The following is a 22,543-nucleotide window of genomic DNA, read 5'->3' as shown; positions in this document are numbered from 1 at the left end:
TAGCCTCTGTTACTCAGTTTTGACTGTGAACTTGTAGATGATTTAATGGAACACAAGGCAAATGGCTGATTTATTTATTGGTTGTGTTAAACTAAATCAAAAGACTGGAGATCAACCAAAAATATTTCAAAGGAAAAAGCCAATAAATAAATCTCTAATTAGATTATTTTAATGAAACCTCTACCTTTCATGGTACCACTCTCTGTCTGACTTTGTCCTCAATTTCTTTGTCTTCATCCCTATTTATTCTGTCCTATCAATTCCCTCCTTACTCTATTATTTATTTTCCTCTTTCTCATTTCTCTAGTTTGTCTTTTCTCCTTTCCCACCTCAGTTTTTCTCCCTTAGAAAATCATATACAACACACACAAATACAGACACACACACAGCCCAAAGAGTTTTGTTTATTTGATCTTTCCTTACCGGGATGAAGATGTAGGCTCAGTTGTTTGTCTTTGCACACGTGCATGTTTAATTACATGTTCTTTTACAGCAGTTTGGACTTCGGCTGGGATATCAGGGGAAGTGTGGCTGATTTTTATTGCAGGCTCAATAACTTTTGGTGCTGGTTCTCCATTTTCTTTAATCTCTTTTTTCTCTTCAGTCTCAAAAACTTCAGTGGGAGCACTTGACATGCTCTGTGGTAGAGTACTGACATTGAAAGTCATGGGTTTGCTCTTCCAGAAAGGCCAGCATAACTTCCAGAAGACAAAAAGTGAAACAACCAACAAGGCCAGGCCACAAAAGCTGACAACAACTGCTAACAGGCTGACTGAAATATCTGGAAAAAAATTACAATGTAGGAGAAATATTAAGTCATTGATAATGTATATAGCAGAGCAGTAATTGTGGGATAATGTGATATTATGGTTATTATTAATAGTATGCCGATTTAGAGTTTCAATAATCTACTTTTAAGTAATTTCGTAAGGAGGAAATATTAATAATTATGTTTGTTCTCTATGTTTGCATCTTATTCCTGCCCTGGAAATAGGTTCATCTATACCATTGATGACATAAATGGGTGGGATGGTGGGAGGTGGGAAGGAGGTCCAAGAGGGAGAGGAAATATGTATATTTACATATAGTTCATTCACTTAATTGTACAGAAGAAACTAACATAGTATTATAAGCAATTATACTCCAACTATATATATATATATATATACACACACGCATATATATGTATATATGTATATGTATATATATGTATATATATATATATATATATATATATATATTCAAAGGAAAAAATTGAAAAATTCTATCCCAGGAAGTTTCCAGTTGTATACAAGAAAAGCATGATATATACATATCATTTCCAAGTATAGTACAAGGGGGTCCAAGAGTTTGCAAAATGAAGGTTAGCTCCTTGCAACCTACCTTGAAGTCATGAAGCTTAACATGCTCTAAGACTGTATTTAACAAGAAAGCCTTCTGTTGGCTTCATCTTTGATCTACAGATGTAACCTTTTTACTCTCTAAGCAGTAATAATGTTAAATATTTGTATAAGCAGCTTTCTGTGGTCTAAATGAGAATGTGTGTGTGCTAAGCAGCTTCAGCCATGTATGACTCTTTGTGACCCTATGGATCATAGCCTGCCAGGCTCCCCTGTCCATAGGATTCTCCAGGCAAGAATACTGGAGTGGGTTGCCATGCCCTTCTCCAGGGAACCTTCCCAACCCAGGGATTGGACTCATGTCTCTTATGTCTCTTGGACTGGCAAGCAGCATCTTTACCACTAGCACCACCTAGGACACATTACTAATAGAGAATGAGTACACAATTAGTTGTATTTTCAAACTCCATGTGTGTGTATGTACTCAGTCGCTCAGTTATGTTGGAGTATTTGTGTCCCCATGGACCCACCAGGCTCTTTTGTTCATGGAATTTTCCAAGAAAGAATACTGGAGCAGGTTGCCATTTCCTAATCCAGGGATCTTCCCAACCCAGGAATCAAACCAGCATGCATCTCTTGTACTTCCTGCATTAGCAGGCAGATTCTTTACCACTGTGCTACCTGGGAAACCCCTCTTCAAAACTCCATAGGGCCTTTCTAATAAGCTCGAGTGCTCCTAACTTCTGAAGTCCAAAATTGGTTAATAATTTGCTAAGGAATTTTAAAATATTCTTATTTTTAAATAATTACAAAATTAATATATGTATAAAATAATTAAAAGGAATACAATAAAAAGTTAATAAGATTATATAAATAAATAAATGGGAGAGAAATCACAAATCTCTCATGCAAAATCATGCCAAGGAGTTTATGTAGATACTCTGCCCTCAAAGAAGTGGAAAACAGCTCTCTACTCCTTAACTGTGGGATGTACAAAGTGACTTCCTCCTAATGAGTACTTCCTCCTAATGAGTACCTAAATGAGTACCTTTTGTATGAAAAGGGGCAAAATGGTATAATTTTCCACAGGAGACATTTGAAAAATACAGACCTCATCCAGGTGATCAAGGGGAACATCAACAGTGACAAATCATGGCAATAGCCTTGATATGATGTGATGAATATGGCACATTATCTCTGCAATCTGTCTCCCCAAATTAATAACCCAGATCTAATCATGAAAAAAAAAATAATAAAATTTGAGTATAGGGACATTCTACAAAACACCTGACCAGTACTCTTCAAAACCCAATGTTGTCAAAAAAAAGGAAGTCTGAAAAACTGTCATACTGTCATTTCTCAGAGAGACTGAGACATGATAATTAAATGTGATATGGTAATCTAGATGGAATTATCCTAGTCTCCTTTGCTTTCTCCAACCTGAAATAAATACAATATTGTAAAGTAATTAGTCTTTAATTAAAATAAATAAATTTAAATTAAAAAAATAAAGAACATTATGAAAAAGGAAATCTGAATAAAGTATGGACTTCAGTTAACAATGTATCAATACTAGTTCAGCAACTGTAACCAAATACATTAGTATTTCACATACTAATGTAAAATGTTAATAATAGGAGCAACTGAGTGTGGGGAATATGGAAACTCTGTACTGTCTTCCCAAATGTTTCTGTACATTGAAAACAGTTTCGAAAAAGTAAAATCCATTGAAGCATGTTAAGAATATCCCTCTACCAATTTCCATTTTCACCTTCCTAAAATTACAAATGTTAGCAATCTGGTGCTGCAGCACTCTTTTTTTATATATAAATTTATTTATTTTAATCGGAGGCTAATTACTTTACAATATTGTATTGGTTTTCCCATACATCAACATGAATCCACCACAGGTATACACATGTTCCCCATCCCGAACCCCCCTCCCACCTCCCTCCCCGTACCATCCCTCTGGGTCATCCCAGTGCAGCAGCACTCTTAAAGTTTGGAAGACTAAATAGATATCCCACGAAGAACTTTTCTAGACTTAGATAACCATATACTTTTATTACACAACTTTGTTTAGCATCAGTGTCAAATATAACTCTTAATTTCTTTTGTTTCTCTGTTTTAAATAAAATATGTTAGGGATATAACATAGACTGAATTGTGTCTGTCCCTCCACCACCTCTAAATCCATATGTTAAAGTCCTAACACCCAGGACCTCAGAATATGACTGTGTTTGGAGATGGGCCTTTTAAATTAGTAATTAAGGCAAAATGAGGTCATATGAATGAGCCCTAGCGCAATATATCTGAGGTGCTTATAAGAAGAGGAGATTAAAACAAAGAGAGTCATAGAAGGAAGACCATGTAAGGACCCAGGGAGAAGGTAGCTATCAAGAAGCCAATGGGGAGAGGACTCGGAAGAAATCTACCCTCCTGACAACTTATCTAAAACTTCTAGTTTTCAAAACTCTGAGGAGTAAGTTTCTGTTGTTTAAGTGACCCATTGTAGTACTTGGTTATGGAAGCCCTAGCAAACTAAAGAACAAATCTAATTTCTTTTAATAACCATTGTAAAACACCACTCCTTGAAAGCAACCAGTAACCTCAGTTTGGTGTGACTCTGTCCAGCCCAAGCACTAATAAACAAAAATATCTCTTAAGTAATCATAAAGTATAGAATTTTAAATATAGAATAAAATATAGAAATGCACTGGAGGAAGAAATGATAACCCACTCCAGTATTCTTGCCTTGAGAATCCCATGAACAGTATGAAAAGGCAAAAAGATATGATACCATAACACAAGCCCCCAAGATCAAAAGTTGTCCAATATGCTACTGGGGAAGAGCAGAGAACAATTACTAATAGCTCCAGAAAGAATGAAGTGGCAGGGCCAAAGCAGAAATGATGCTCAGTTGTGGTTGCGCCTGGTGGTGAAAGTAAAGTCCAAGCTATAAAGAACAATATTGCATAGGAACCTGGAATGTTAGCTCCATGAATCAAGGTAAATTGGAAGTGGTCAAATAGGAGATGGAAAGAGTAAACATTGGTATCTTAGGAATCAGTGAACTGAAATGGACAGAAATGGGAAAATTTAATTCAGATGACCATTATATCACTACTGTGGGCAAGAATCCCTTAAAAGAAATGGAGTAGCCCTTATAGTCAACAAAAGATTCTGAAATGTAGTACTTGGGTGCAAGCTCAGAGAGATCTCAGTTTGTTTCCAAGATAAATCATTTAATATCACAGTAATCCAAGTCTGTGTCCCAGCCATTAATGGTGAAGAAGTTGAAGCTGACTGGTTATGAAGACCTACCATACTTTCTAGAACAAAAAGCAAAAGATGTCCTTTTCATTATATCAGATTGGAATGCAAAAGTAGGAAGTCAAGAGATACCCAGAATAACCAGCAAGTTAGGCCTAAGAGTACAAAATGAAGCAAGACAAAGTTTAACAGTTTTTCCAAGAGAACACACTGGTCATAGCAAACATCCTTTTCCAACATACCATGAGACATGGACATCACCAGATGGTCAATATGGAAATCAGAGCAATTGTGTTCTTTGCAGCTGAAAATGGAGAGCTATATACAGTCAGCTAAAACAAGACTATGCCAAAGCCTTTAACGGTGTGGATCACAATAAACTGTGGAAAATTCTGAAAGAGATGGGACTGCCAGACCACCTGACCTGCCTCTTGAGAAACCTATATGCAGGTCAGGAAGCACCAGTTAGAACTGAACATGGAACAACAGATTGGTTCCAAATAGGGAAATGACTATGTCAAGGCTGTATATTGCCACCCTGCTTATTTAACTTATATGCAGATTACATCATGAGAAACGCAGGGCTGGAAGAAGCACAAGCTGGAATCAAGATTGCCGGGAGAAATATCAATAACCTCAGATATGCAGATGACACCACCCTTATGGCAGAAAGTGAAGATGAACTAAAAAGCCTCTTGATAAAAGTGAAAGAGGAGAGTGAAAAAGTTGGCTTAAAGCTCAACATTCAGAAAACAAAGATCATGACATCTGGTCCCACCACTTCATGGGAAATAGATGGGGAAACAGTGGAAACAGTGTCAGACTTTATTTTTTGGGCTCCAAAATCACTGCAGATGGTGACTGCAGCCATGAAATTAAAAGATGCTTACTCCTTGGAAGAAAAGTTATGACCAACCTAGATAGCATATTGAAAAGCAGAGACATTACTTTGCCAACAAAGGTCCGTCTAGTCAAAGCTATGGTTTTTCCAGTGGTCATGTATGTATGCGAGAGTTGGACTGTGAAGAAGGCTGAGTGCCGAAGAATTGATGCTTTTAAACTGTGGTGTTGGAGAAGACCCTTGAGAGTCCCTTGGACTGCAAGGAGATCCAACCAGTCCATTCTAAGGGAGATCAGCCCTGGGATTTCTTTGGAAGGAATGATGCTAAAGCTGAAACTCCAGTACTTTGGCCATCTCATGCGAAGAGTTGACTCATTGGAAAAGACTCTGATGCTGGGAGGGATTTGGGGCAGGGGGAGAAGGGGACGACAGAGGATGAGATGGCTGGATGGCATCACCGAATTGATGGACATGAGTCTGAGTGAACTCCGGGAGTTGGTGATGAACAGGGAGGCCTGGCGTGCTGCGATCCATGGGGTCTCAAAGAGTCAGACACGACTGAGCGACTGAACTGAACTGAACTGAAAACAAGATCTGCAGTTGGCCCAAATCATGAGCTCCTTATTACAAAATTCAAGCTTAAATGGAAGAAAATAAGGAAAACCACTAGATCATTCAGTGAAAGTGTTAGTCACTCTTGGTATGACCTAAGTCAAATCCCTTGTGATATATAGTGGAGGTAACAGATACATTCAAGGGAGTAGATCTGATAGAGTGCCTGAATAAGACAGAAATTTGTAACATTGTACAGGAGGCAGTGACCAAACTATTCCAGAGAAAAAGAAATGCAAGAAGGCGAAGTGGTTGTCTGAGGAGGCTTTACAAATAGCTCAGGAAAGAACAGAAGTGAAGGGCAACGGAGAAAGGGAAAAATATACCCAACTGAATGCATAATTCCAGAAAATAACAAGGTGAGACAAGAAGGCCTTCTTAAATGAATGATTCAAAAAAATAGGGGGAAATAGTGGAATGGGAAAGATGACAGGTCTCTTCAAGAAAATTAGAGATATAAAAGGAATATTTCATACAAGAATAGGCACAATAAAGGAGAGAAATGGTAAGGACTTAATAGAAGCAGAAGATTAAGAAGAAATGGAAAGAATACTCAGAAAGGTGTTAATGACCCAGAGAAGCACTGTGGTTTGATCACTCACCTAGAGCCAGAAATCCTGGAGTGGGAAGTAAAGTGGGCCTTAGGAAGCCTTACTATAAACAAAGTTAGTGGAGGTGATAGAATTCCAGCTGAGCTACTTAAAATCCTAAAAAATTTCATTGCTGTTAAAGTGCTACACTCAATATGTCAGCAAATTTGGAAAACTTGGCAGTGGCCATAGGGCTGGAAAAGGTCCGATTTCATTCCAATCCTAAAGAAGGGTAACGTTAAAGAATATTCAAATTACTGCACAATTGCACACATCTCACACGCTAGCAAAGTAATGCTCAAAATTCTCCAAGCCAGGCTTCAACAGTATGTGAGCTGTGAAATTCCAGATGTTCAAGCTGGATTTAGAAAAGGCAGAGGAACCAGAGATCAAATTGCCAACATTTGTTGGATTGTGGAGAAAGCAAGGGAGATCCAGAAAAACATCTACTTCTGCTTCATTGACTAAAGGCTTTGACAATGTAGACCACAACAAACTGTGGGAAATTCTTAAAGATATGGGTATACCAGACCACCATACCTGACTCCTGAGAAACACATATGCAGGTCAAGAAACAACAGTTAGAACTGGACATGGAACAACTCCATGTATTTGTGCATGCTATGTCGCATCAGTTGTGTCCAACTCTTTGAAACCCTATTGACTGTAGCCTGCCAGGCTCTTCTGCCATGGGATTCTCCAGGCAAGAATACTGGAATAGGTTGCCATGCTCTCCTGCAGGGGATCTTCCCAACCCAGGGATCGAATCTGTATCTCCTGGGGCTCCTGCATGCAGGTAGATTCTTTATAGTGAGCCACCAGGGAAGCCCACATGTATGGAAAAACTGACCAGTTCAAAATTGGGAAAGGAGTACAACAAAGCTGTACATAAGTCTTATTTAACTTATATGCAGAATACATCACAGAAAATGCTAGGCTAGATGAATCACAAGCTGGAATTGAGATGTTTGGGAGAAATATCAACAACCTCAGATATGCAGATGATACCGCTTTAATGGCAGAAAGTGAAGAGGAACTAAAGAACCTCTTGATGAAGGTGAAAGAGGAGAGTGAAAAAGCTGACTTAAAACTCAACATCAAAAAAACTAGGTCCTATCATTTCATGGCAAATAGATGGGGGAAATGTGGAAACAGGATCAGATTTCACTTTCTTGGGCTCTAAAATCAATGTGGATGGTGATCGCATCCATGAAATTCAAAGACACTTGCTCCTTGGAAGAAAAGCTATGTCAAACCTAGACAGTGTATTAAAAAGCAGAGATATCACTTTGCTGACAACATTCTGTGTACTCAAAGCTATGGTTTTTCCCGTAGTCATGTTTGGATGAGCTGGACCATAAGAGTTGGACCATGAGTGTTGGACCATAAAGGCTGATCACTGAAGAATTGATGCTTAAGACCTGTGATGTTGGAGAAGACTCTGGAGAATCCCTTGGGCAGCAAGAAGATCAAACTAGTCAGTCCTAAAGGAAATCTATCCTGAATATTCATTGGAAGGACTGATGCTGAAGCTCCAATATTTTAGCCACCTGATGCAAAGAGCTGACTCATTGGAAAAGACCCTGATCCTGGGAAAGATTGAGGGCAGAAGGAGAAGTAGGTGACGGAGGATGAGATCATTGGATGGCATCACTGGCTCAGTGGACATGAGTTTAAGCACACTTAGGGAGCTAGAGATAAACAAAGAAGCCTGGTGTGCCTCAGCTCATGGGTTCTCGAAGAGTCGGACATGACTTAATGACTGAACAACAACAACAACAGATATTTCAAAACAGAACACAGACTCACTAATAAAAACATCATGTAAGTTTACCAGTTCCTACAATTTCAGAGAAATATTATTTTACTTTTATTTTCATTGACCTGATAGGGAAATGATTGGTAGTTTTATCTTTCTGTAATTAGTGAGACAAAATGGTTCTGCTTTAATTCTCAATCTATTGCTGATGCAAATCCATTCAGAAATTGAAATAATTCTAAGTTTTTATTGCTTCTTAATTATATGAATAAAAATTAATTTTAACATGCTATATATACAGAAATTAATTTTTCCTTCATTTTTCAATTGAAGCTAAAGCTACATAGATTATAATTTCCATTTATATTCCATTGGTGAGGAATGTGTGATCATATTTTATATTTTGTAGTTTATTTTTAGCACTATAACTTGAGTAAAAGAGAAAAAAATATAAAATCAATATGCTTCCTGATTTTTAACTACAATTTTGAAATAAAGGAAGCCTATGATTTGCTTCATAATCTTCATATATTTTAAGCCCCACTTACATATTTTTTCTGGATATTTTAACCCAGTTAACTTCTTCAGTGGCTAAGTTCTGCTCAGTTGGAGCTAAAGCCAAGATATAAGGAGACGGCAGGACAATGTGGGATAGGAGAAAGGACAGAAACAGTTTTCAGTCTATAACTGAAAATACCCCCTGTTTTTAGGTTCTTTTACCCAATTTCAATGTGTGTGTGGGAGGAGGGGTGATTCACAAACCACAAACAATTCTCTGGATACCAATTGTGTTCTTAAAATTCAACTCAATTCTGATGGTTGACTACCTGGAGGTCGCATCAAATTCCACAGGTTAAGGGTTCAGTCCCAACACACTGTCCCTCTCCCTTCTGATGCCAGTAGCAAACACAGGTTGTCACCTGTGGGATTCTGACCAACTGGCAAAAGATTGGAGGAGGTTCCCACCACCTATTCCTTAGGTTTGATTAATTTGCCAGACAAGCCTATAGATCTCAGGAAACTTGTTTATTTACCAGTTTATTAAAAGAAGATATAACTCAGGAATAGCCAGATTGAAGAGTTCATTGGGCAAAGTATTGAGAAAGCTCTCATGCCCTCTCAGAGCACACTGTTTTCAAATTTCTGCATGTTTAACATAGAAGCTCTCAAACCCCATCCTTTGGGGTTTTTATAGAGGCTTCAAGATACTGGCATGGCTGAGTAAAAAAACTGCCAGTGGTTCAACCTCCAACTGATTCAACCTCCAGCCCTTCTCCCCTGCCAAAAGTTCAGCAGGGGTGGAACTAAAGTTCCAGTCCTCTAATACATGGTTGATCTTCTGGAAAACAGTACCCAACCTTAGCTGGGATCCAAAAGTCATGCCATTAACCTAACAAGACACTTTTATGGCTCTCATCACTGAAGAAATTCTAAGGTTTTGGGGAGCTGTGAGCCAGGAATTGTGGACAAAGACTAAATACATATGCACAATATCACACCTCTCTTCTCACTGTTCTTGGTCATGTATTTAATCCAAACCAAATCACTTTTGAAAGTGACAGCCTATACTATCAGTAATACTGGGGTAGGAGGAATAAAGTTATTATTAATTTATATATTATATTATTATGCATCTTAGATAAACTGTGTTCCTACCTCTTTTAGCCTAACATCCTCCCAGGTCACCTTAGTCAATCTGGATCAAATTAAAACTTTGCATAACATTCCACAGTGTCCTGTGATTTGACCCCTGGCTACTGACCCAACTTCATTCGTCTGTCACTCTCTTGCCTATTCTCCTCCTCCGGGCTACATATTACTCTCTCACGATTTCTGCTCAGTCTGTTTCAAGTGGCTCCATTGTTTTCTCTTATCTGTCTGCCTGGCAAATTTGTATTCCTGCTTCAATAACCAGATCCAGTAGTATCTTTCCCTGCAGCTCTTTCTGCCTCCTCTGTTCCTAACGGCTTTTAAAGCACACCCACCACCACAGCACTAGTATAGTAACAGTAATAATTTTTTGGCCGATAATTTTTATCCTAAATGCTTGGGATACAATGGTTTCAAAACTTATTTTCTTTTGGATATTAGAAAGGTATTATGGTAAACATTATCAGGGATAACATCTAGTAACCAAATACATTAATAGATATGTAATGAAATATATGAATTAGGCACAGTGAATGGGATCACTGAAGACCATAAGCAACTTAATGTCAATTTAGGTAAGATATTGGTGCCAAATTGGACAATTTACAAAATAATTTTCAGTTTTTTGAGGTTTGGAGGTTTAATAATTGTGGATAAGGGATTGTGAATATGTGTTTATTTTGCTTCTCCAAGTGTTCCCAGCCTAAAAATAAACTCACTTCCTTTATTTACCTTTTTTAGTGTTTAGTATATATCACACAGTCAAAAAATATTTATGGGGCTTCTGAAAACATATTAGGGGAATTATCTAAAAAGATATGCCTATGTACTTCAAGACAGCTGGATAACTAAGAGTTGAGGGATATGAAAGGAATATGCAGAAATTCTTATACTAGGAAAATAGTATAATTATACTATGAAACCATTTTGACCTGGGTTCAAATGTCAGCCCCACCATTGTGTAGCTTCGGGCAACTTGTTTAGACTTTAAGAATCTTAGTATAATTGAGGAATTTATGTTTTTGTTTCATAGGAATGCTGTGAGTTTTACATAAGGAAATGTATGTAAATTATTTATCATCATAGTTTGCAACAACTATGGGTAACAACAACATAGTAAGGGCAACAATGGGTTGTTACTATTATCAACTTTTTTTTTTCTTTCTTTAAACAAGAGTACCTAGGGGAAAGGAGGCATAGGTATGGAATGAGTATGGATTGAATGGTGATTCACAGATTAATAAGAAGAGAAACATCTTCCAATGTTATTTTGGTACTAAAAGGAGTGAATTTATTTATATTAGAGACCAAGATTTCTAAGTAAAAATTATTTTTTCAAGAAGCTAATAAATAACATTCTATTTTTCTACCCAGTTGTGCTCAGAGAAACTGTTCAACCAGGTAGCAATTATAATAAAAGTGAGTATAAGCTTAGTTAGTTCAGTCACTCAGTCGTGTCTGATTCTTTGCGACCCCATGCATGCCAGGCCTCCTTGTCCATCACTAACTCCCAGAGTTTACCCAAACTCATGTCCATTGAGTCGGTGATGCCATCCAGCCATCTCATCTTCTGTCATCCCCTTCTCCTCTTGCCTTCAATCTTTCCCAGCATCAGGGTCTTTTCCAATGAGTCAGCTCTTCACATCAGATGGCCAAAGTATTGGAGTTTCAGCTTCAACATCAGTCCTTCCAATAAACACCCAGGACTGATCTCCTTGCAGTCCAAGGGACTCTTTTTTTTTTTTTAATTAGAGGCTTTACATTAAGAGTCTTCTCCAACACCACAGTTCAAAAGAATCAACTCTTCTTAGGTCTGTTAGAAAGTGGACTTGCTAACAAATCACCTTGAATTAATTAGACTTTAAGATACAGCCAGAAGCCTGGCTGGACAACCACAAGTATTCTCCATGAGTACTTGACCCTATAAAATTTACTACATGAAGGAGTAGAGAATATCCATCAATGAATAGGGAAACAGGTAAGTCATGTCTTAGGGATAGGGTAAGCTAAGATTCCATGATTATCTTATCTTGTAGCTTCTTCCATCCAGAAATGCAAAACGAGGGGAAAGGGCTTTTCCCACAACAGGAAAAGGTGAAAGGAGTTTCATTAATTAGAATTTCTTTGAGAAAAATAAAACTAAAATTATAAAAACAAGCTTATTGCATTATATATTTTTACATTTCTTATTATTGCAATTATGACAAATAAGAGTATTTCAAAAACAAAACCAAGAGTTTAATTATTAGGTCTTTACGACGTTTTCTTCAACAAAATTTGTTAAACAAGATAAAGACTCTGACTATCAAAAGATTAAGGGAGCTTAAAAAAGATTAAGGGAGGATTTGTGAGAATTTATAAAGTCATCAAAATGTTTAAAAAAAAATTTTAATGCTTGTTTTTCAACATTTAACTATGACATAAAGGATGTTATGAGTTTGGACTTAGTTCAAATTGAAAGATGTAGTCCCAGAAGCATTTTTATGTCAAGGTATGAAATGGTTAAATATGCATTTCATAAATAACACTCTGGCTGGGGAGAAAATAAAAGTGGAGACCAGATGAGAAGAGAAAAAATAGTTACCGATTATAGTAGTCATCCACATGAGAGATGAGAGTATTTCTGAACAAGAGTGGCTAGAATGGGGAAAAGAGCACATTTTAGAGGTATTTGGCAAGGCAAGGGGCTAGTGAGGAGTGTGAAGATTGAAGAACAAGAATGTGATTCATTGGGAGACAAACAGGATGATGAAGTAAGGAAGACCATGACTTCAACTATGTTGGGTTTAGACCATATATTAATAATAATACTCAACATGCAAGTAGAAATTTTGAGTAAGCTGTTGGTCATATATGACTGCAACTGAAAATAAAATTGAAGGACTTCTTTAAACAGAAGAATCTGAATCCATGACAAAGAAGGTTAAAGCTCCTCAACAGAATCCTGAAGACATCAATAATTAAAGAAAGAAAGAGAAATTTAAAGAACAAAGAGCCTGCATATAAGACTGAGAAAGAGTAGAGACATGAAAAAAATGAGGTCAAGGTGCTTTCATAGAAGTTTGGAGAGTATTTATAAAGTGATAAGTAGTATAAGAAGTTAAAATAAGTTCAATCAAAACGAAGGTAGATAAGTAAATATTAACTTAAACAAGTAAGTCTGCAGTGAATTCAATGAGACTAGTGCAGCAGAGACTGTGTTAACCAGTTGAATGTAGTTTAATGAATGAATGAGAGTGAGGATGTGAATTCTATGAGTATAGATAGTTCTTTCAAGATATTGTATTTAGGAAAGGAGGAAAGAATCACTCTTGGAGTGAAGTAAGCCAGAAGGAAAAACACCAATACAATATAATAACACATATATATGGAATTTAGAAAGATGGTAACAATAACCCTGTGTACGAGACAGCAAAAGAGACACTGATGTATAGAACAGTCTTATGGACTCTATGGGAGAGGGAGAGGGTGGGAAGATTTGGGAGAATGGCATTGAAACATGTAAAATATCATGTATGAAACAAGATGCCAGTCCAGGTTCGATGCACGATACTGGATGCTTGGGGCTAGTGCATTGGGATGACCCAGAGGGAGGGTATGGGGAGGGAGGAGGGAGGAGGGTTCAGGATGGGGAACACATGTATACCTGTGGCGGAATCATTTTGATATTTGGCAAAACTAATACAATTATGTAAAGTTTAAAAAATAAAAAAAATAAAAGGAAAAAAAAAAGAATCACTCTTGGAATTGATGTTTTTAATGGGTGTTTTTAATTAAAATGTGCAATATTTCATCACGGTTTATAATTTATGGGAAAGTAGTACCAGATAAGGAGAGAAAGAAAATCAAGCAGAGTGAATAATTAATAAAGTCACATAAAAGGTGATGATGGATGGAATCTGAAGCAAAGATGAAAGAACTCTATCACTTCTTCCTTTTCAAGAAAAAGAGCATAGTTCTGAAGTCAAATTCTATAAGTATAGGCAGGAATTCAAGAGAATTCTTGTTTATAATTTTCTCTCCAAATAGGAGTTAGAGTCAACTACCAGTTATTTTGGGATGTTGGAAAATAATTTGGAATATTTAAATACAGTGGGGAAAATTTGATACATGAACTTTAGAGAATAGGAGAAAATGGAATAGGAAAACACACGACATCTGGTCAGAACTGAGGGTTCTTTTGCAACTGAAGACTAAGAGTGATACTAGCCTGCCTGGTTTTAAAATCTTCTAAATATTCAGGTTCTTTGGTGTAGGAATAAAGAAGCAGATGAATTTATCCATGAATGAGCATCTTCTATCCTCCCAGAAGAATGTAATAAACCTCAAAGGAGAAAGTGATTGCAATGATTAAATGATGTATCATAAGCATGATGCAATATTTATTGACAGGGAATTCACCTAGAGGTAGAAAATTGAATGGAGTTTCCAAATGCAAAAGAAGAAAGCACAGGAGCTTTTGGTTGGGGCTTGGAATATTTGGATTTATAATTCTAAAATAGTACTTTTAACATAATGACAAGTGTTTGGTAATGATCATGAAAGAAATGAAGTAAGGTGGAGATGAGATCACTGGAGGGAGATGAATATGAATGATTTTCCTTCACCACACAGACTTTGAAGTTACCCATTGTATAATGAATAAACTTGATGAGTAGGATCTCTGTAGCTCAAACTTTCAATGTCTCTGGATAATTAAAAATAACCCATTATATACCATGCATCCAATTATATCTTGGTAAGAATTGAAGTTAATGAAATTTCAAAAATTAAATTAGGCTCAAGGATAATCAGGTTTAATATTACACAAACCCTGATTTGATTACATACATATGCATAACTATTGCTTCTACCTCTATGTGTCTACTTATCTGTCTGGCTGGCTGACTCTTCATATGTAGCTATAAAGATCTTATTCTTTTATCATGCCTTAATAGCTCAAAATAAAGTCAGAGAGTTCTGGGGGAAAAAAAAAAAAAAAAAACCACTCTCATCAGAAAACATAATTAGCAAAAACATGCTAAGTCCTCATAAGCTTTTAATAAACCAGGATTTTGCTAATTTCTAACATTTGCATGGTCTTAATTACTATAAATTGTAAATACTGTTAGGACTAAGTACGTATTATCCATGCAGATGGCTACAATGATGCAGAAAATCATAGACCAATTGCTATTCTCTCGATTGCAATTACTACTGTACCACTTTTTTAAATTTAAAAATTCTAGTTCTTTAATTTCTCAAAACGTACAAATAAGTAACTTCTCAATTAATCAGAAATTATAATTTATTGTAAATTGCAAATCTTTTGTTTCTTTGGTTGTCCTCATTGTCCATATAGTCAAAGCTATGGTTTTTCCAATAGTCATGTATGGATGTGACAGTTGGACCACAAAGAAGGCTGAGCGCCGAAGAATTGATGCTTTCGAACTGTGCTGGAGAAGATTCTTGAGAGTCGCTTGGATTGCAAGGAGAGCAAACCAGTCAATCCTAAAGGAAATCAGTCCTAAATATTCATTGGAAGGACTGATGCTGAAGCTGAAGCTCCAGTACTTTGGCCACCTGATGTTAAGGACTGACTCATTGGAAAAGACCCTGATTCTGGGAAAGATTGAGGGCAAGATAAGAAGGGGGTGACACAGGATGAGATGGTTAGATGGCATCACTGACTCAATGGACATGAGTTTGAGCAAAGTCAGGTATATACTGAAGGACAGGCAAGTCTGGTATGCTGTTGTTTATGGGGTTGCAAAGAGTTGGACAAGACTTAGTAACTAAGCAACAACAACAATATGGTATTATTATTATAATGCCACATAATTCTGATTTCTACAACAAGGGACCAAATTGATAGTAACAAACAAAATAGAAGTTTATTTCTCTCTCATTTAATTAATTGGTCCAGTATAAGCAAGTCATGGTAAACACATCAGCTTAAGTGTCTGAAATCCTGTTTTTCCCATGTTTTTGCTTTACTATTCAAAGGTTTTTGCCTCTTCCTTAATGTCCAAGATGCAAGCTTACATGTCTACATTCCAGGCAGCTGGATGAAAAATAACAAGGGAGAAAGGAAGGTAATGGTGTGTCCTTTCACTTCAAGGGAAAAATCTAGAAGTAGTGCACATCACTGCTGCTAATATTCCGACAATCATAACTTACTCATGCGATTGTACCAACCTATAAAGTATGCTGAAAAAAGCTGTCCTTTTTAAAGTTTTTTTTTTTTTTTTAATAATGCTGCCACATACCAAACTAAAACTAAAGGATTCTAATGCTGTGAAATAGAAGGGGGAAATGAATACTAGGAAACAGCTATCAGTCTCTTCCTCAACCATAAATCCAATACATAATCAACCAACCTATTACTGTTGCAACAATGCCTCTTAAAATAATTTTATTTTATTTTAAAATAAAAAAAAGTTATTGACTATTGCCTTTTTCCAGAGAAGGCAATGGCACCCCACTCCAGTACTCTTGCCTGGAAAATCCCATGGACAGAGAAGCCTGATAGGCTGCAGTCCATGGGGTTGCTGAGTCAGACACGACTGAGCGACTTCACTTTCATTTTTCACTTTCATGCATTGGAGAAGGACATGGCAACCCACTCCTATGTTCTTGCCTGGAGAATCCCAGGGACGGGGGAGCCTGGTGGGCTGCCGTCTATGGGGTCGCACAGAGTCAGACACGACTGAAGTGACTTAGGAGCAGCAGTAGCAGCAGTGTGCCTTTTTTTTGAATTTTAGTAAATGATAGAAACTTCATATCATTACCATATTTAATTGATTATAATATGCATATTTTTGACATTTCAGTTTTCGAAATAAGAATGTATCAGTATCAATGACCTGTTACAACTACTAGTAGTCATTAAGTAATTGTGTCATACTTTTCTCTCTGTTTATGCTAAAGCAAATGCATCAGAATCAGAAGTCAAAGAATGAGTTTAAATGGCTTGGAAGAAAGTGTTGAGAAAATAGTGAAACAAACACATAACCTTCATAACCAAATTTTTGCTGGGTCAAATGAGTTTGGCAACATTGTCAGATTCAACATAACTATACGGCTACCATTCAGTTTAGATAACTTCAGTCGCTCAGTCCTGTCCGACTCTTTGCGATCCCATGAATCACAGCACAACAGGCCCGCCTGTCCATCACAAACTCCTGGAGTTCACTCAAACTCATGTCCATCGAGTCGGTGATGCCATCCAGCCATCTCATCCTCTGTCATCCCCTTCTCCTCTGGGCCGCAATCCCTCCCAGCATCAGGGTTTTTTCCAGTGAGTCAGCTCTTCGCATCAGGTGGCCAAAGTACGGAGTTTCAGCTTCAACATCAGTCCTTCCAATGAATACCCAGGACTAATCTTCTTTAGGATGGACTGGATGGATCTCCTTGCAGTCCAAGGGACTCTCAAGAGTCTTCTCCAACACCACAGTTCAAAAGCTTCAATTCTTCGGCACCCAGCTTTCTTCACAGCCCAACTCTCACATCCATACATGACCACTGGAAAAACCATACCCTTGACTAGATGGACCTTTGTTGGCAAAGTAATATCTCTGCTTTTCAATATGCTATCCAGGTTGGTCATAACTTTCCTTCCAAGGAGTAAGCGTCTTTTAATTTCATGGCTGCAGTCACCATCTGCAGTGATTTTGGAGCCCAAAAAAATGAAGTCTGACACTGTTTCCTTCTTTCCCCATTTATCTGCCATGAAGTGATGGGACCAGATGCCATGATCTTAGTTTTCTGAATGTTGAGCTTTAAGCCAACTTTTTTACTCTCCACTTTCACTTTCATCAAGAGGCTTTTTAGGTCCTCTTCACTTTCTGCCATAAGGGTGGTGTCATCTGCATATCTGAGGTGATTGATATTTCTCCCGGTAATCTTGATTCCAGCTTGTGCTTCTTCCAGCCCCCATTTCTCATGATGTACTCTGCATATAAGTTAAATAAGCAGGGTGACAATATACAGCCTTGACGTACTCCTTTTCCTATTTGGAACCAGGCTGTTGTTCCATGTCCAGTTCTAACTGTTGCTTTCTGACCTGCATATAGGTTTCTCAAGAGGCAGGTCAGGTGGTCTGGTATTCCCATCTGTTGAAGAATTTTCCACACTTTACTGTGATCCACACAGTAAAAGCCTTTCGCATAGTCAATAGAGCAGAAATAGATGTTTTTCTGGAACTCTCTTGCTTTTTCGATGATCCAGCGGATGTTAGCAATTTGATCTTTGGTTCCTCTGCCTTTTCTAAAACCAGCTTGAGCATCTGGAATTTCACGATTTATGTACTGCTGAAGCCTGGCTTGCAGAATTTTGAGCATTATTTAACTAGTGTGTGAGATGAGTGCAATTGTGTGGTAGTTTGAGCATTCTTTGGCATTGCCTTTCTTTGGGATTGGGATGAAAACTGACCTTTTCCAGTCCTGTGGCCACTGCTGAGTTTTCCAAATTTGCTGGCATATTGAGTGCAGCGCTTTCACAGCATCATCTTTCAGGATTTGAAAGAGCTCAACTGGAATTCCATCACCTCCACTAGCTTTGTCTGTAGGCCCACTTTCTGATGCTTTCTAAGGCCCACTTGACTTCACATTCCAGCATGTCTGGCTCTAGGTGAGTGATCACACCATCGTGATTATCTGGGTCGTGAAGCTCTTTTTTGTACACTTCTTCTGTGTATTCTTGCCATGTCTTCTTAATATCTTCTGCTTCTGTGAGGTCCAACCCTTTCTGTCCTTTATCGAGCCCATCTTTGCATGAAATGTTTCCTTGGTATCTCCAATTTTCTTCAAGAGATCTCTAGTCTTTCCCATTCTACTGTTTTCCTCTATTTCTTTGCATTGATTGTTCAGGAAGGCTTTCTTGTCTCTCCTTGCTATTCTTTGGAACACTGCATACAGATGCTTATATCTTCCCTTTTGTCCTTTGCTTTTCACTTCTCTTCTTTTCACAGCTATTTGTAAGACCTCCTCAGACAGCCATTTTGCTTTTTTGCATTTCTTTTCCATGGGGATGGTCTTGATTCCTGTCTTCTGTACAATGTCATGAACCTCCATTCATAGTTCATCAGGCACTCTATCTATCAGATCTAGTCCCTTAAATCTATTTCTCACTTCCACTGTATAATCATAAGAGATTTGATTTAGGTCATACCTGAATGGTCTAGTGGTTTTCCCTACTTTCTTCAATTTAAGTCTGAATTTGGCAATAAAGAGTTCATGATCTGGGCCACAGTCAGCTCCCGGGCTTGTTTTTGCTGACTGTATAGAGCTTCTCCATCTTTGGCTGCAAAGAATATAGTCAACCTGATTTCAGTGTTGACCATCCTGTGATGTCCATGTGTAGAGTCTTCTCTTGTGTTGTTGGAAGAGGGTGTCTGCTATGACTAGTGTGTTCTCTTGGCAAAACTCTATTAACCTTTGCCCTGCTTCATTCCATACTCCAAGGCCAAATTTGCCTGTTATTCCAGATGTTTCTTGACTTCCTACTTTTGCATTCCAGTCCCCTATAATGAAAAGGACATCTTTTGGGTGTTAGTTCTAAAAGGTCTTGAAGGTCTTCATCAGATCAGATCAGATCAGTCTCTCAGTAGTGTCCGACTCTTTGCGACCCCATGAATCGCAGCACGCCAGGCCTCCCTGTCCATCACCAACTCCCGGAGTTCACCCAGACTCACGTCCATCGAGTCAGTGATGCCATCCAGCCATCTCATCCTCTGTCGTCCCCTTCTCCTCCTGCCCCCAATCCCTCCCAGCATCAGAGTCTTTTCCAATGAGTCAACACTTCGCATGAGGTGGCCAAAGTACTGGAGTTTCAGCTTCAGCATCATGCCTTTCAAAGAAATCCCAGGGCTGATCTCCTTCAGAATGGACTGCTTGGATCTCCTTGCAGTCCAAGGGACTCTCAAGAGTCTTCATAGAACTATTCAACTTCAGCCTCTTCAGCATTACTGTTTGGGGCATAGGCTTGGATTACTGTGAAATTGAATGGTTTGCCTTGGAAACAAACAGAGATCATTCTGTCGTTTTTGAGATTGCATCCAAGTACTGCATTTCAGACTCTTTTGTTGACCATGATGGCTACTCCATTTCTTCTAAGGGATTCCTGCCTACAATAGTAGATATAATGGTCATCTGAGTTAAATTCACCCATTCCAGTCCTTAGTTCACTGATTCCTAGAATGTCGACGTTCACTCTTGCCATCTCGTTTGATCACTTCCAATTTGCCTTGATTCATGGACCTGACATTCCAGTTTCCTATGCAATATTGCTCTTTACAGCATCAGACCTTGCTTCCATCACCAGTCACATCCACAGCTGGGTATTGTTTTTTGTTTGGCTCCATCCCTTCATTCTTTCTGGAGTGATTTCTCCACTGATCTCCAGTAGCATATTGGGCACCTACTGACCCGGGGAGTTCCTCTTTCAGTATCCTATCATTTTGCCTTTTCATACTGTTCATGGGGTTCTCAAGGCAATAAAACTAAGTGGCTTGCCATTCCCTTCTCCAGTGGACCACATTCTGTCAGACCTCTCCACCATGACCCATCTGTCTTGGGTGGCCCCTCATGGCATGGCTCAGTTTCATTGGGTTAGACAAGGCTGTGGTCCATGTGATCAGATTGGCTATTTTTCCATGATTATGGTTTCAGTGTGTTTCCCTCTGATGCCCTCTGCAACACCTACCATCTTACTTGGGTTTATCTTACCTTGGTGGTGGGGTATCTCTTCACGGCTGCTCCAGCAAAGCGCAGCCGCTGCTCCTTACCTTGGACGAGGGGTATCTCCTCACCGCAGCACCTCCTGACCTTGAACATGGAGTAGCTCCTCTCAGACCTTCTGCGCCCACTCAGCCGCTGCTCCTTGGACGTGGGGTAGCTCCTCTCGGCCGCCGCCCCTGACCTCGGGCGTGGGGTAGCTCCTCTCAGCCACTCCTGTGCCAAGGCAGCCTGGCACTCCAACTGCATGAGGGTGCTACCTCCTGGATACCCACCCCCCAGGCTTCTCTGACTAGATGTCCAGCAGACAAGGATGAGACACCCAGTCCCTGGACCCTTTGAAGGCCCCGCTTGTGAGTGAAAACTGAAGCGCAGAGAGGGAGAGCGCCAAGCATGAGGTTTCCCAGCCCCAACAGCACCCCAAAACGCTGCGCCCAGAGCCTGAGCCTCATCCCTGGGAAGGCACCTGCCCGCCTGGCCCACTCACTGACCCTGCAAGGCAGTGTGGCCACCTCCTCCCGGGAGGGGCCTCTCAGACTCTCCAAAGAAAGACAAGCAGTCAGGGGTGGCTCAGAAGCTGAGACTTGGCCGTTTACCTCTTGAACACCTCCCCAGCCCCCAGAGCAGCCTCTCCAGGCTGGACAGCCCTCCGTAGGCAGCCTGCTCAGGCCTGCGTCCCCAAGGAGGAAGGAGGGCTGGAACCCCAGGGGCTGCTCCGTGTGGCCCCGACCCTGTGGCCCCCAGAGCAGTCGGGACCCCGGCTCACCTGGATAGAGTGGCCCAGCTCTTCCTGCTGACCGACATGCCGCCGGACCGCCCCGCTTCGCATCCGCTCCGCGCCACCCCGCAGAAAGTATTGTTAGCTAGCTTTAGAGCACAGTAACACTAGTATTTATATCTCTTTTGAATTCCCCTGGGATTTTCCAGGTGGTACTAGTGGTTAAAAAAAAAAAAAAAAAAAAACCTGCCTGCCAATGCAGGAGACGAGACACAGCTTCAATCCCTGGGTCAGGAAGATTCCCAGGAGATCAGATCACATCAGTCGCTCAGTCGTGTCCGACTCTTTGTGATCCCATGAATCGCAGCACGCCAGGCCTCCCTGTCCATCACCAACTCCCGGAGTTCATTCAGACTCACGTCCATGGAGTCAGTGATGCCATCCAGCCATCTCATCCTCTGTCGTCCCCTTTTCCTCCTGCCCCAAATCCCTCCCAGCATCAGAGTCTTTTCCAATGAGTCAACTCTTCACATGAGGTGGCCAAAGTACTGGAGTTTCAGCTTTAGCATCATTCCTTCCAAAGAAATCCTAGGGCTGATCTCTTTCAGAATGCACTGGTTGGATCTCCTTGCAGTCCAAGGGACTCTCAAGAGTCTTCTCCAACACCACAGTTCAAAAGCATCAATTCTTCGGCGCTCAGCCTTCTTCACAGTCCAACTCTCACATCCATACATGACCACAGGAAAAACCATAGCCTTGACTAGACGAACCTTTGTTGGCAAAGTAATGTCTCTGCTTTTGAATATGCTATCTAGGTTGGTCATAACTTTCCTTCCAAGGAGTAAGCATCTTTTAATTTCATAGCTGCAGTCACCATCTGCAGTGATTCTGGAGTACAGAAAAATAAAGTCTGACACTGTTTCCACTGTTTCCCCATCTATTTCCCATGAAGTGGTGGGAAGCCTGATGCCATGATCTTCGTTTTCTGAATGTTGAGTTTTAAGCCAACTTTTTCACTCTCCTCTTTCACTTTCATCAAGAGGCT

At 39.4% G+C, this 22,543-nt stretch overlaps 1 protein-coding gene across 1 annotated transcript in view; it reads right to left on the bottom strand.

Moving 5' to 3' along the window:
* The window catches only part of SYT10 (synaptotagmin 10), a 115,848-nt gene that overhangs the window by 80,062 nt on the left and 13,243 nt on the right, over window positions 1-22,543 (bottom strand). The window contains exon 2 of the mRNA NM_001192912.1: window positions 424-781. Within this exon, the coding sequence (NP_001179841.1) occupies window positions 424-781 (358 nt within the window). The remainder of the gene's footprint in view (window positions 1-423; window positions 782-22,543) is intronic.

Source organism: Bos taurus, chromosome 5, assembly GCF_002263795.3.
Source record: "Bos taurus isolate L1 Dominette 01449 registration number 42190680 breed Hereford chromosome 5, ARS-UCD2.0, whole genome shotgun sequence".
Classification (NCBI taxonomy): domain Eukaryota; kingdom Metazoa; phylum Chordata; class Mammalia; order Artiodactyla; family Bovidae; genus Bos; species Bos taurus.
The sequence above is the reverse complement of the archived record's forward strand: the minus strand, read 5'-3'. Positions and strand labels throughout refer to the sequence as shown.